Here is a 14,560-nt window from a genome sequence, read left to right on the forward strand (position 1 = left end):
CCCACTTAGGACCCCCACCTAAGACCTTCACTTACGGGGGCCCCTCAACCCACTTTATCTTTGAGAGCATCTGATGGAAAAAAGGTGTTTCAAAAAGTAAAATCTAATTTAATTATGTTTCTTTCTCTGAGACCCACAAGACTTCAAAATAGCAATAAAAAGCAGAAGGCTAGTGGAGTTCTTCTCTGTGTAAGGTACAGTATGTGTAAAATGGAAAAGACCTCTCTTAGGCTCTATACAATGAACAGGCACTGAGGATAGCATATTTAGAGTTAATGGGATTGGCAGTACACCAAAGTTTCCATTAGAAATATTGTCTAAAATGTTCAGTAAAGCAAAAACTGTTCTCAGACAATAATTCATGGAGCCCTCCATGTAAAATTACCAGTTAACTTGCACAAAATAGAAAACTTGAAAACAAAATTAGGAACTTAAAAAAGTCATCTTTCTCTGCTCTTTTTGAAATGAGGTTTCATTCATTGTGCCATTTTAATCTATTACTGTCCAGATCACTTGCTGTAATCAAATTGCATGTAAGGGTGGAATCGAGTCAGCCATTTTACTGACCCTGTAACTAATAACAAATTTTGTGCTTTACACTTAAGTAAAATAACAAAATTGAAAAATGTCATTTGCATTTTTTTATTAATATGTGGGCTTATTTTTTTACTACACAATTTCAACAAAATGCAATGTATATCTGACTTATATTATTTTAGTAATAATAACTGTTATTAGCCATCTTGGTCGTGGATTATCTAAAGACAGTGATACATTGTTTGCTTGTGTTGCATTGCGTCATTGTAAATTCTTACATTCTCCAGTGTGGGGTGGTTCATAGTGTTTACATGAGCTACCCCACCTGGAGTGAGACAATATTCTGGGTGGAGCAATCCGATGACACATTGTGAGAAATGGTCACAACCACTGCAGGAACTAGGCTTACTTGAACTTGAATCTTGCATGACATATTGTGAGATCTGCTTTTAGTATACAGTATATGGCCGATGAATAGAATATAATGGACAACAAATCCATTTTATTTTCTTTTGCTCTGTGTTCTCAGTGCTAATTTGACACAAAACCTGTACATTACTGGAACTTTCTAAAAATGCTCTTTATTTAGAAAGTCTTATCAATTAGTGCTGCAGAAGAGCTCTTGAACATTGACACCAACTACTTATTTTGGGAGTCAAATAATTGGACACATCAATACTTTGCGCATGTACCTTTCATACATCAACTCCATTTTAAAATAAAGAGAAGCTGAAATAATGATATAGAACGTCTGACCTGATTTCTACATTCTCAGTTGATGGTGAAACCGTCTGTGCTGGTGTACCCTCAGGTGCTTGGCTTTTACCTTAAATACTCCTGTAAAACATCAATGGACAAAATATGTCATAGAATCAGGTGTCACCTGTATAAATGGGCTGGCTGGGAAAATGAAGAACGCCAAATCTTTATGAAATGGTAGAGGTTATCATCTGAAACATACAATTTCTGTCTTCACTGAAGAAAAACCACACAGGTGATCACAAATGTGCTCAATCACACAAACACACAAATGATTCCAAACGGTAGTACACATTTGTTACCGGCTGTTAGTGAATTCACACTATGGTATTAAACAATAGAATCGTGATGTCCACGCAGAGACGCTGACTGACAGCTGATCCAGCCCGCCGTACAAACACAGCGAGTTTCCATCACAGCCATGCGGCACAACATCAGACCTGACTGACTGACACCGTTTCCTGGTTCAGTCTGCAAAAGTGAGGATGTGTGAATGTGAAGAGCATTTTTGCATGACTGACTGTGTGTTTGTGGTGTGCTTACAGCACCCCTGCCTGCAGCTTGTCAGCTGCATTATGAAACGGCACAGAGCACATTTTGCATACAGCTGATTGATTGTCATTTTGTCAGATGGGCGACATATTTCACTGTCTGTTGCTTCATGTAAAACATGTTCTATGCGTGTTACTGGTCCATTTAAGTCAGTGACTTCTCACTCACCTAACAATCATATATATATATATATATATATATATATATATATATAATACATTTTTAAATATATAATTATATGCACATTTTCATGGCTATTTAAGAATAGAATTGTTCCAGTTGTACACCAATTTAGTTAGAAGTGTGACCACAATTTAAATACACAGATGACCAGTTTCCCCAAAACTCATATTTACGGCCATTTACCCTAAGAAAGGGTAGGATGCTCTCATTAGAAGCTGCCATTACCAGGAGCGAGTTCTCCTTTGTCAGAATAAGAAAATTGAATAGCCTGCACAGGTGAATGGTTGCATTAATATTGCTCTCAAACGCTCTCCCTTTGCTTGAAAATTCGAGACAAAGGAGCCAGGACGACGGGACGGGGAGATCCGAACCCAGCTCTGTCATTGCGCATGATACTGCGGCTCTTGGGCAACCGCACGCTCCAACTCACCTTGAATCAAGGCTCGCCTTGTCCTCCTGGCATCCGACAGTGGGTTTGTAGGAGGAGGGACCGATTCACGCCCACAAATCTCCTCACTCTATCCAATGAGAACGTAGCGGAGGCAGACCGAACCCTTACAATCCCCAAGTTCGGTTTCACCGTATCTGCCTTTAAAAAAATTGCTGGAGCAGCGATCGCCTCAGTGGTGCAGGTGCTCTGTCTCGGAGAGAGGATGCGAAAGGAGAGAAGGGGTGGGAAAGGAATGAAGGGACGCGCTGAAGAAAACGTGCACGGGGCATGAATAAAAGGGTGTCAGTGGGAGATTGTGCGTTCGCCGTCAAAAGGGCTCGGCTATGAAAGATTTATTGAAAGGGGCACTTTGAGATATAATGAGGTTTCTTTCTGGTTGGCGATAGTACTATGATTTGGTATGTGGCTACTTTGATAGCAAGTGTATTCAGCACCCGAGGAACGGCAGCTCAAGGTGAGTTGAAGTGCAATATTTAATACCAGTCGCTGCTCAAGTTACAACTCCTGTAGCATGTATCGCTTGCCTTTAGCTTTTTTAAACATTTATTTTGTTGGAATTTTTAGACTTTTTGCAACCGACATTTATTTAATTGTCTTTAACGGGCATGCAATTGTCGTGCAATTAGTAGCCTAAATGTCTTATCTACTTTGGTAGAATATATTTGCAGATTTTATATTTTGGTATGATGGGTTTTTGCAATGAATACATGGTTTATCCTACTTTGTGTCTTTGCTGGAATTTGATGTCTAATCTCTATTATAATAAACGCGCAAAACCGTAATAGCTGCTTTTGAACGTCTTCAATATATCGATCTCTTTGTACGGTTATGTTTGGATTATATGATTATGTTATTAGTTAAAGCTGTTTAACTGAACTTTTGCATTAAAGTTGAACATGAGTTGTATTTAAAATGTCTTATTAACGGTTGATAGGCAGATAATTAAATTAAGGTAGATAACTGTATTTTATCCTGTAAGTCGACACTATTAATTAAGATAAATTTATTTGAATAACAACTTGGGATATATAGATCTATGCAGTTTTGAAAATGGAATGCTGGAAGGACTAGATTACAGTAAATCTCCGCATTTTTCTTCTTTTTTTCCCTCGTGAAACGACGCCCGTTAATTTATTCTTGCTTAACTGATGTTAACGCATCTCTGTCTGTATTTGCATTTTGCTGTGGCTCTGCCCGAGGATGTGTAATGATCGTGCTGCTGAGGACTGCCAATTGGATGCATCTTTCTCATTTCCAGAACGCCCCCTGCGTTATTCGTTCCAGTTTTGAGTGGAAATATGGAACTTTAATCTATGGTTTTAAAATAGTGTGGGAATATTTATTTTAGCAGATCCTTTTTCCTTTTCTAAAAAGAAAGATATCTTGTATTCATGGACTTACTTAACCTTGCACTTCCACCTGTGTCCAGGGGGAGGCGCGCCTCTTAAGGGTCTCCCGTGAATCGGCTGCAGTCTAGTATAGGCGACTGCTCTCCAGGTGTCATTGAGAATATTTACTCACATATTTGAAGAAATCAAAAAAAGTTTGTGTTTTTCTGTGTCTATTGTTTTAAAGGAATCAAGTGTTATCATAGTCTTTGAATTATAAATAATAATAATAAGAATAGTAATTCCACTGGGGGATCATTTCTGCTTGACCAATCAGACAGAACAGGTCATACTTTACTACACTGTTAAAATACAATGCCACTGTGTTTTAAACCTGGCTAAGGGATTATTTCCCATTTGTTTGGCTGCAAATCATGCGAGAGCACTGTATTGCTGAATGGTCCAGAATTCAGTGCCTCTGAACCATGATATTGCTTTTATATCAATAGAAAATAGAAACCAGAGTGCAACATCATAATACATTTGCCAAAATTACTGGTAGCACTAGTAATTTAACTTTAAGATTGAATGGCCAATTAAAAGAATAGAATAATTGGTAAAAGACACACACGCACACGCACACACACACACACACACACACACGCACATTTTGTACGCACACTTCTTTCAAGGGGACCGACAGAGCATTCCCAGAAAAGTACAAGATGTACTAGTCAATGTGCAAGAAGGGCAAATGGTAACATAATCCACAATTATTAAAATTAAAACTAAATTAGCATCACCAGTTAACCACAGATGAGCTTCCAAACCAGGGGACCCCTGACACACCTAAGGGTGAGGTCAAAGGGTATAAACGTTCAAAAAGCATCTTCAGTGGCCTGTCATCTGGCAGTTTGAAAAAGTTAAAATGATGTATAGAATAACCCACACTGTAGTGCATCCAGTTGGCCGGTTTCCAGTGGCTATTCCCTGGTGTGAGAAGATGTCCCCAACATCACAGCCGCCTTTAGCTGGTCTCTGTTGGTCGCTCCCCAGTCTGGCGACCTGAGCACCTGGTGGGGTGTCACGCGTGTCTCTCTGGTTGGAGCGGCACCCTCCACACACCCCCCAGTCCCTGTCGCTCCCACACCCGTCTGCATATGCTCCGCGCTCTCGTACCTCACAGCCAAGACGTGAGGCTCGGCGCTCCATCCTTCTGCTCAAAATGCTGCCATCTCAAGCTGTCAGCTGGCAAAAGCGCTTTTTTTTCCTCTCTCTTTTTTTTTTTTGCCAGTGCTAGGCTGCGCTGCTCAGCTCTGGATTGCAGCCAGTCTCTCTGCCTCTTTTGAAGAAAAAAAAAAAGAAAAAACCCAATACAAACACAACAGAAACCTCCTGCTTAGTGCCCAGGGCATTGTGGGACAGCCGGAGCTGAATCATGGGTATTTTATAGAAGGACGAAGACTGGAGGAGGCGTCGAGCTTCGTTTCTCGGCTCCTCATGTGACCGCCTTTCGGGAACCTCTTTGAATGTGGGCGTGTGCCCAGTGAGAGGGCATCGGCTGCCAAACCTGAGTAAATGCCACACCGCCATGCATCAGCCTCTGCCTAGTCTTCGGCTGGGGGGGGTGAGATCGAAATGCCAACACCCCCTCTGCTCATCTCCTTCATAAAGGGTGTTGGTCAAAGGCTGTCTGGACCTGTTTGGGGGAGGGGGCGGGGGTCTCGAGCGCGTGTTTTGCGCTCACCTCTAACGGCTCCGCTGCCGTTGTCGCGGCGGTTGCTTGGGAAACGGCTGAAGCGGGAACTTCTCTCGCGAGCGGAGCTCTCCTGCCGGGCGGGCCGGCGACGTAGCGCTCCCCGCCGCGCCGTCTTCAAGGTCACGGCGTGAAAACTTTTGCCGGGAAACGGCTCTGAGAGACGGCGATCGCAGAGAACGGCGTGAACGCTGTTGGTGCTGCTCGCCGCGGAAAGCGGGCTATTTTTAGTGCCGCGGTGTGGTGGTCTAGGGCAGCGCTCGGCTGTTCTTCTGAAGAGTGCTGTGAAGGAAATCCGTTTTCCATCATTCAATAGAGGAGGTCAAAAGAGTTTCTTCTCTCATATTTACAGAGAAATACATAAACTTCAAAAAAAAAAGAAATCCAAAAGACCCATGTCTGCTACATGATTGTTAAACTAAGCTAATGTAAAGAAAGACTGTAACTCATGTCTGCTGAGGTGAAATGATTCAGACATAGTACTCATAGTACTCTTAGTACAATCAGCCCTGGTGCTCGCCCTTACTGTAATCTTTGTTCATACCGTGAACGCCAGCAGCAGCTCAACTGCTCTGGCCCTCCCCAGCACCAATCAAAGCTCTCACACAGTGAAATCACCAGCCTTTTCTTTGTGCTGCCATTTCCATTATCTGTATCTCCTCCTCTTCTGCATCTGCACGCTCAGCTTTTTTAGCTTGGGGTGTTGACCACCTGTAAGCTGCACTGTGTCAGCCAAAGACTCCGTGTCAGCCTCCAGCTTTCATGTCGCTCCTTTAACACCGTTTAAAAATGGCGGCTCCTGTATTTCCTCGCTGTTAATGCTATTTAAGAGGCATCCGGGTCGTCCCTGGGAAGCACGCAGGGAAAGGCTGAGGCAGTCAGATTTAAAATTGGTTTCGCCGCCGGAGCGCAGGGATTCGAGGATCCCAGGGGGGCGACATTCCGTCAAAAGTCGGCCAATCGTGAGGGATATGCTATTATTTCTGATATTGTCATTATCTGGCACATTTCATGTTCTGTTAAAAAGGAATGGATCCCTTATCTCTGTTCTCAGATTAATCCCATCTACGGCTCAGGCTGCATGGATAATTTAATTGATCTGCTGTGCCTAATTTGCTTGTGATTAAGGAGTAATGTTTTAATGAGAAGCGTACTCCACTTGAAGCTGTAGATTACATTTCATTGTAATATAGCTGGTTGACTTGGGTTGGTTGTGTGATTTTGTGTACATGCAGCAACTTTGTGAATTAATTTAGTAATGATAGGCAATCTCATGGTAAAGCTGTTAGTAATGTATTTAGAGGCACTGGTGTTCAATACCATCTGTAGTCAATACCCCTGATGCACAAGGGACAGGTGGGTGATGGAATAGTGAGTCTCTGTGACCCCAGTAGTGGATTTAGTTACCGTGTAATGTCAATCACTGACTTGAACCAATTAGAAAACTTTGCTCTGTGTAGCAAAAAAAACCCACTATGGTTGGTTCATTGACCCTTTGGGAGTGTGTGATAGGTCCAACCCCCTTGTTGGGTTCATAAAGCATCATTTTCCGATGGGAAAATCAGTGTGCAGTATCAATGCCTAAGTGAATCCGTTAAAAAAAAAAAGGTGACCTTTGCGTTAATGCTGAAAAGAACTGAAAGGCATTTCATTTTAGCAACATTGTACAGTTCTGTTGACCAGGGGCTTTTTAAGCTATTTGCCAGCAGCTATATGAACCGTAACTGTTCTCCTGTTGTCTGATAGGGAGTAAACTAGGCAGGGTGAGGCTTGGTTAATACTTGGATGGGAGATGATGTTTCAGCAGGAAGTGGTGTTGTTGGACCAATAGGATACAGTCTCCCCTCAGGACTGTGCAGAAGAAGATACTGTAATCCAAAGACAAGGACACTGTGCTGTAGGAGACACTGTCTTCTGTGCCAGACATTAAACTGAGGTCCTGACTCGCTGTAGATAGATAGGATCCCATCGCACTTGTCACAGGGGTGTTGACCCCAGTATCAAATTCTCCACTCTGTTTCTGTCTGCCCACTTAATCAGCCCCAGTCTATCAGGTTATTTACCTGCCTTTGGCTTCTTTTTTCTTTCTTTCTTTTTCTTTCTTTTTCTTTCTCATGTGACCTTCCTGGTTAATAAATACAGAAAAGAATATATATATAATATTATGACCGCTCTGTACGGAAACCTGTGTGTGTGTGTGTGTGTGTGTGTGTGCATGTGCAATTATATTAATGCCAGCTTATGGTAGCTGGAATTCAGTGATAGTGAGGCTACGACCGAGCTTTTGACAGATTTAGATGTTCCTTCGATTGGGACTCTGTAAAAACCTCTGTCTCCAGTGCTGAATGACAGTGCAGTTTCAGAAACGCACTAATACAGATTAATTTCGATTGGGCCTCAGCAGGAAAGAGACGGATGCGCGAGCCGGCCGTCCGCGCAGCGCGCTGGGCTGTATGTCTTCTCCTCCTCCGCGGCCGGGATTGCATTTCTCCTCGCTCAGCACTTCAGAGGCCGTCTTGTCTTGAGCTTCCTGTCTAAGAGACCCCGTTTCCCGGCTACCGCGTGGCCGGACCCGTTGCCGCTGGCGATAGGAGGTCACACGAAAAAAAAAAACAAAGGACGTTACAAGAAGTGTCCGTTTCAATATATTTGAAACGTGTCCCTCATATACGCTGTGTTCTGATAAAACAGCTGTTCATTTGTAGACACCTCCTCTCCGAGCATAAATCACAGGCATTTAAAGTGATTGGGAATAAAAAAAACTTCCCTTTTGAATTCTGCTATTTCTTATCGGGTTGCTCTGTCCTCAGTTGCTTGCTCCCTGTAGTTCTTTTCCACAGCTAGATTATGGAGGGGTTTTTTTTTGTGTGTGTAGTAATTGGGTTATGTTTTGGATGGAGGCCATGACCTATGGAAGGCAGGCCTGTGTGCTGATTGAAATTGATGGGAGGTGGCAGGGGTTCCTGCAGCTCCAGGGTGAGCTGCGTATGGCTGGCTGGGGGGGTAGCGGAGACTCGGATTGATTTGCCCTCTCGCCACCCCTCTCACTGTCTCTGCAATCTACCGAGGCTTTTCGCGCCGGCTTATCTGGATGATTTCATGTAGAGAAGAATTTGGGGAAAAGGGTATCGTCCGTGTTATCGTAAATTGCGAGCGTGGGTTTGGCTAACCAGGCAACGCTGACCGGCCTGCCGGTCTCCCTTCCTACGCTCCGCCAAAGTCTTAAAGTGTCCAAAAGGTTTACACCCAATACTAGGGTTTTGCCATCGTTACCTTACATAGTCTGTGTAATTGTTTTCTCCCAGTTTGCAATGTGTCATTATATTGTAGGTCTGCCTCTGTGGCCACTGTGTGCCCTGGCCCTCGGGGCTACTGGCCACAGTCAGCGTTTGCATAGTCAGGATTTGACACCAGACCGTAGGGAACGTCCACACAACGGAGGCCAATGTCAGAATAACTGTGAAGTTGTCTTTCAAGACTCCGCCCCCTCCTAAAATATTTTTGAGAGCACGGTGTACAAATGTGAGCGGCAGTGGGTCAGCCAACACATCTCTGGGCTCTGGCAGGTTCCCGCTGCCTCGCTGGAGCTGAGGACGGTACTCGTATGCGCGTCAGCTTCCCCTCTCTGTCTCCCTGGCTGTCTGCTTCCTCCCCCGGTCTCAGCTTACACCGCCCCCCCACCCCACACTGTGCTGTGCAGTGCAGTCAGCCCCCCCCCCCATACCGTCTCCTCCACCTCCATTAAATATGCATGCGGAGGTCAGAGGATACTGTACTCCAGTCCCGGCCTTCATTCTGCCCAGGAAATGGCCCTCTCTGCCTGTGCGTCGCTCCATCTCTGTGCCCCTCCCCCTCAGTCCACCCTTCTGCACCGCCTCACCTTATATTCTCATTCACGGCGCTGCATCAAAACTGATGTACGGTTCTTCTGTGTGTGTGCGCATGCTTGGCTGGTGTGGGTGGTGTAATGGGGAAGGGGAGAGGTTTCAGACGTTGGCGTAGAGAGGCATGCGTAGATTACGGATCTGTAAAATCCGCCATGCAGACAGAGGAGGTTTTGAATGAGAGAGCAGGAGTGCAGGTTTGTGGACAGTCTCAGCTCTGCATTTTTCAGTCCATCAGATAAAATGGCCCTAATCAAACACAACTTTGCTCGATGTATTAAAAGTAGTTTTTGTGTGGTTCATGGTCTCATTCAACATCAGGTAAAGAATGGCTCTGCTGCACTAAATCAATTAATGGTCCTTACAAATCATTACAGTCTGAATGCCTACAATCTGTTGCACTTGATTGAGATAATTGTTCAGTTCTTGCTCTCTCTCTCTCTCTCTCTCTCTCTCTCTCTCTGCACCACTGGTTCCACTGACTGACATTGGGAACTCTGGGTCTCTTGTCACCACTGGAGTGTGATGGAGTCTGACTGCCTTTTGTTTAAACCCTGTGTGAGTCACCTAATAGTTTAGGCATAGGGTGGTATTTGTAGTTTTGCTATGAATGTGTATACCCAATGCTTTGTGCTTGCAAAACGTTTTTGTGAGTGTTGTTTTTTCCTTTTTTTTCCTTCATAATCTCTGCCAGTTAAACATACAGGAGATATCAGCCACAGCTGTTCTTTCTGTCTCGACTTGAGTCCCTCAAGGTAAAAAAATCTGGCTGGAGCTCCAGAGTCGCCATAGCGACTTGCGTGGTTTTGACAGATGCGTAACCATCAGAGGTGGTTACTGCCGGCAGCACACCTGGCTTCAAACCGCTGCTCATCATATTTCACTCAATCCACAAACATTAAAGGAGACTATCAAATTTCACCTCATCAATACTTGACCCAATTTGCCTCTGTGCTGACATTTACGGACACATCAGTCAAGCTAGCAGTCAATAGCACTTTCATTGCTCCTCTACTTAGCTAAGGATTAGGCTGTGTGTGTAAACACACACACACACACACACTCATATAGTATATACATACACAGACACGCATACACCCACCCACTTGTACTTGCATTTACACCAGGGCTGCTCCTGGAGATCTACCGTCTTTTAGGTTTTCATATCAACCCTAATTTGCCATTTTACCTGATTCTATTAATTAGCTGTTGAATGAGGTGTGCTTTGTTAGGGTTGGAGTGAAAACCAAGAGGACAGTAGATGTCCAGGAACAGATTTGGGAAGCTCTGACACCCGCAGAAACACGTAGGCTACGTGCACAGAAGAACACGCACACAACAAAATCACTCGCACACTAAAACTTGCACATCCATCCACACACGCACACACAATCACATGCATAGACACATACTTAAGGAAGCACAGGTGCACATGATCACTCACACACACCACTGAACCTAGGCTGGGCCACCGGGCCAGTTGGGAAACTTGCGGTGGTGAGTCTGTAAGCCTCCACAGCAGGGCTCTCAGACGGGTCTCTCTAATGACTGCATTGTGTGCGCAAGCGGCTTGCGTGTGAGCTCACGGCCTTGGACGACGTGGCCGCACTGCTCTCTGTCACTGATCCCCAATAGCGCAATGGACTCAGAGAGAGAGAGGGGCGGCCAAGGTCTGTCTTATATCAAGATGTTGTTATGATGAACATCCCACCGAAAATGAGTGTCATGTTTGTCCACCTTCACCGAATCCCACCCAACTATGGTATGGATTTTCTCCCTGATGTGGCAGTTTATTTTCCCTCTGCCTTTGGATTTACTCCTTCCTGTTGGGTGTCCTCTTGACTTCCTGTCCCCTCAGATCCCATACCTTGTCTCGCTGGCGGCACGGTAGCACAGTGGTTAGCGCTGTTGTCTCGAAAGTTCCGGTTCGAGTCCCAACCACGCCAAAAGAGAGATGTCAGGTTAGGTGTGCTCCTGCCACTGCCCTGACAAAAGCACTGCCCTTCAGAACTGGAGCTGGTCCCCAGGTGCTGCACTGTGGCTGCCCACTGCTCCCACAGTAACTAGGATGGGCTAAACGCAGAGGACAAATGATCCCACAGGGCCAATAAAGTCTAACTTAAAAAATGTCTTAAAAAAGATATTTGTCTGCTACTTTTTACAGAGACACTGCTGCTATGACGCTTTACAAAAACAGGATATCGGAAAAGTATAGGCCCTATATGAAGCCTTTCTTTTTGGTAGGCTAGTGTAGCCTTTTTGGCGGAAGGGCATGACCTTCTTGGCGACGTGCTGTTAGCTTCTTTGGGTACCTAGTGTGGTTTAATATTCTGGCTGATGTGTAAAAAGTGGCCAGAGGTCTTTATGGTAATGTTAAACAGCACTTGAGGCAGGCGAGGGAAGCGAGGTTTGCGGGGGGGGGGGGTGGGGGGGGTTGTCTGAGCCGACGGCGGCTCACTGACAGAGACGTTACAGAGATCTTTATGTTTTCATGACAGCAGGCAGCCAAGAAAGGCCTGGGGGCGAACAGCACTGATAGCAGTAGGAGGAAAAAAGTCTTTAAAAAATGTATCGCGTTAAAGTGAAATCACTGCTGCCGTCACGCTAAAAGCCTACTCTAGATGTCTTCATCCAGGGTGATTTATTTATTTATTTATTTATTTATTTACTCTCTGAATTGAAACTCAGAAGGGAGGCATGGTGTATGTTGAGAGAAAGACAAGAGGCAAGACAGCTGTCAGAGACCAGGATGTGGTTACTCAAAATAAAATTACAAAAGCACTTGGTGTAAAATCACTGGCTTCAATTTTTGCTTGTCTAGTTAATATTCTAAAAAAGGTTTTGTATTATTTTAAAGCAATTATTGAAGTGGCTTATTAATTTAAAACAATTGCTGAAGTGTCTTACTAATTTAAAGTAATTATTTAAGTGTCATATTCTTTACATATTAAAAAATTCCATATTTGATACCTTTTCATGATAGCATTTTTGTAGCAGTGTTGATTCAGTTTGTTTGCATTCTGTAATTGCTCCTCTATATGCTATTTTCCACTGGTGGTGTTGGGTGTGACAATCTCGCCAAATACCCAAATGTGATGACGCACATTACTGTACATGCTGAATACGAAAGAGCAAGCGCCTAAAATCCGAAAAGCGTCTTTTAAATTTGGTTTGATATGTTGCTCAATAATACTGTGTCAGATGAAATTGTTGGTCGTCTCAAGGCAGTCTTTTTTCTCCAAATTACACGACCGCTTTTTCTTATAAGAGACATAAGCACTCGGTGCGTTCCTGCTAACAGCTTAGATTCGAATGGGACTCTAGTATTGGAGGGTGAAAACAAACCTTTTTGATCACCTGCCACTAGTGATGTCATCAAATCCACCAAAACGTAAAAATTACGAATAGACACTTTCAATGTTTATCAATCAAAAATGGTACAGGATGGTTCAGCCACTGCCAAGTCTAATCTTAAGGGCCCATTTCGGGTAATACTTGTACCAATACTTTGTACAAGAAGGACATAAAATAAACGCCTGTACTGGAGTGGGGATTATCCAGGTGAGCAGAGACTCGACGATGATGTAATGTGATATTATCTATGATCTGGAAGAAATTTTACTACCTAAGTATTTCACCAGAGAAAGTAGTTGGAGTTTGTGGTATTGATGCCATTCGCTCCAACGAACTGAATCTCAGGGTTAAGGTAGGGTAATTAAATTTCAAATGCTGTTTGGTTTGTTTGTTGCATGCATTTTATGGTTATGCTTCACATAGCCTGTGCTTAATGACCTCGTTTACAATGGCATAAACTAAGCAGCAATCTGATTTAGCGCCGAGAACAATCCCACCGCCACTGGCTTCCAGAACGTGATCAGGGGAGCTGTCCGATGCAATGAATCTGCCTGCTATCCATATTCTCCTGCTGTGTTGGCTTCAGCTCGTGGTATTAACTGGCCTCTTATAGCAGGCAGGATTTGTTACTCAAAAACGGGTCATAGTGTCATGTGATCTCCAAATGATCAAATTAAGTAAAAGGCTTGTTTCTTGTTTGGCTCGTTGTCTTGTATTGATGCTCTGCGACATGCAGGTGGTCGGTCCATAAACCAGAGGAACCTGAAAATGTATGTAGTTAAAGAGGTTGGAAATTGCAGCGTACAAGGAAGAGAGCTCATATTCTATATTATGGCTGTATTGATCGGCAATGGTGGAGATGTGGTCCTTCCTCAGTAACTTAAGTCATTGTCGGAAACCAGTAGTCAACAACTGAAAATGTTGCAGTCCTTTTGAGCCAGTAGATTTTCAAAGTATCCCATCATTAATTTCACATTTGGCACATGTGTTATGGACCTACATGCATTGTCACCAATGAAAAATGCTTATCTTAGCTATTGTGTAATTGAGAGTTCCAAGCTAATGGTCACAGCTCACTATAGCTTTATGTGAGTGAATGAATCTATTGGTACCACCATTCCTTCTATAATGTGTGAGTGGGAGCAGGAATGACATATAACAGTTATTACAATCATCAAATACAGACTCAAGTTTCAGTGATTGTTGTGGACAGACAGCTACAGGGTTCACTTTCCATAGTTTACCCATAGTTTTTGTATTATTTCATTTTTCAGTGTATGTTTTTTATTGGCCTGACAATGTTTGTGTGGATTAAAAGATATCTTTCACAATTACCCAAGTTTCTGGTGGCATTAAAACGGCTGGTACGGGCCATTCGGGAATGTGTGGTCTCAAGCAAGAACATACAGTTCAACTCCAAAAGCAATTTGTACAGACATATTATACCTCCAGAGGTTGTATGTGAACATAGGCTGTAAGTGAAAGCGAAAATACAAGCTTATCAACCCAGAGAAAGCCCAAACCTGTTGATAGTTTAATGGCCTTGAAAGTCCGCCAGAATCCGCGGCTGGTCACGAAATGAGCCACGTAATGTGTCCTAATGGACACGCCCCTGTAAGATATGTCAGAGTGAGGAAGTTGAAGCTTTCCTAGTTTCCAGTGTGTTACACAAACTTGAGATTTGAGTGGCAGTGGAGATGCTAACAGTTTGTCAGCTGGTCTACACTAGGGATGGGTATCGTTAGGCTATTATCGA

The 14,560-nt window shown here is 43.7% G+C and overlaps 1 protein-coding gene across 8 annotated transcripts in view; it reads left to right on the plus strand.

The window, feature by feature from the left end:
* Window positions 1-2,627: 2,627 nt before the first annotated feature.
* The window catches only part of igsf9ba (immunoglobulin superfamily, member 9Ba), a 103,937-nt gene continuing 92,004 nt past the window's right edge, over window positions 2,628-14,560 (plus strand). For all 8 annotated transcript variants that reach the window (XM_064301834.1, XM_064301836.1, XM_064301835.1 and 5 more), the window contains exon 1: window positions 2,628-2,936. In XM_064301834.1, coding sequence (XP_064157904.1) covers window positions 2,873-2,936 — 64 coding nt within the window. In that variant the 5' untranslated portion in view covers window positions 2,628-2,872. The remainder of the gene's footprint in view (window positions 2,937-14,560) is intronic.

The sequence above is a fragment of the Anguilla rostrata genome, chromosome 12 (assembly GCF_018555375.3).
Source record: "Anguilla rostrata isolate EN2019 chromosome 12, ASM1855537v3, whole genome shotgun sequence".
NCBI classification, from domain to species: domain Eukaryota; kingdom Metazoa; phylum Chordata; class Actinopteri; order Anguilliformes; family Anguillidae; genus Anguilla; species Anguilla rostrata.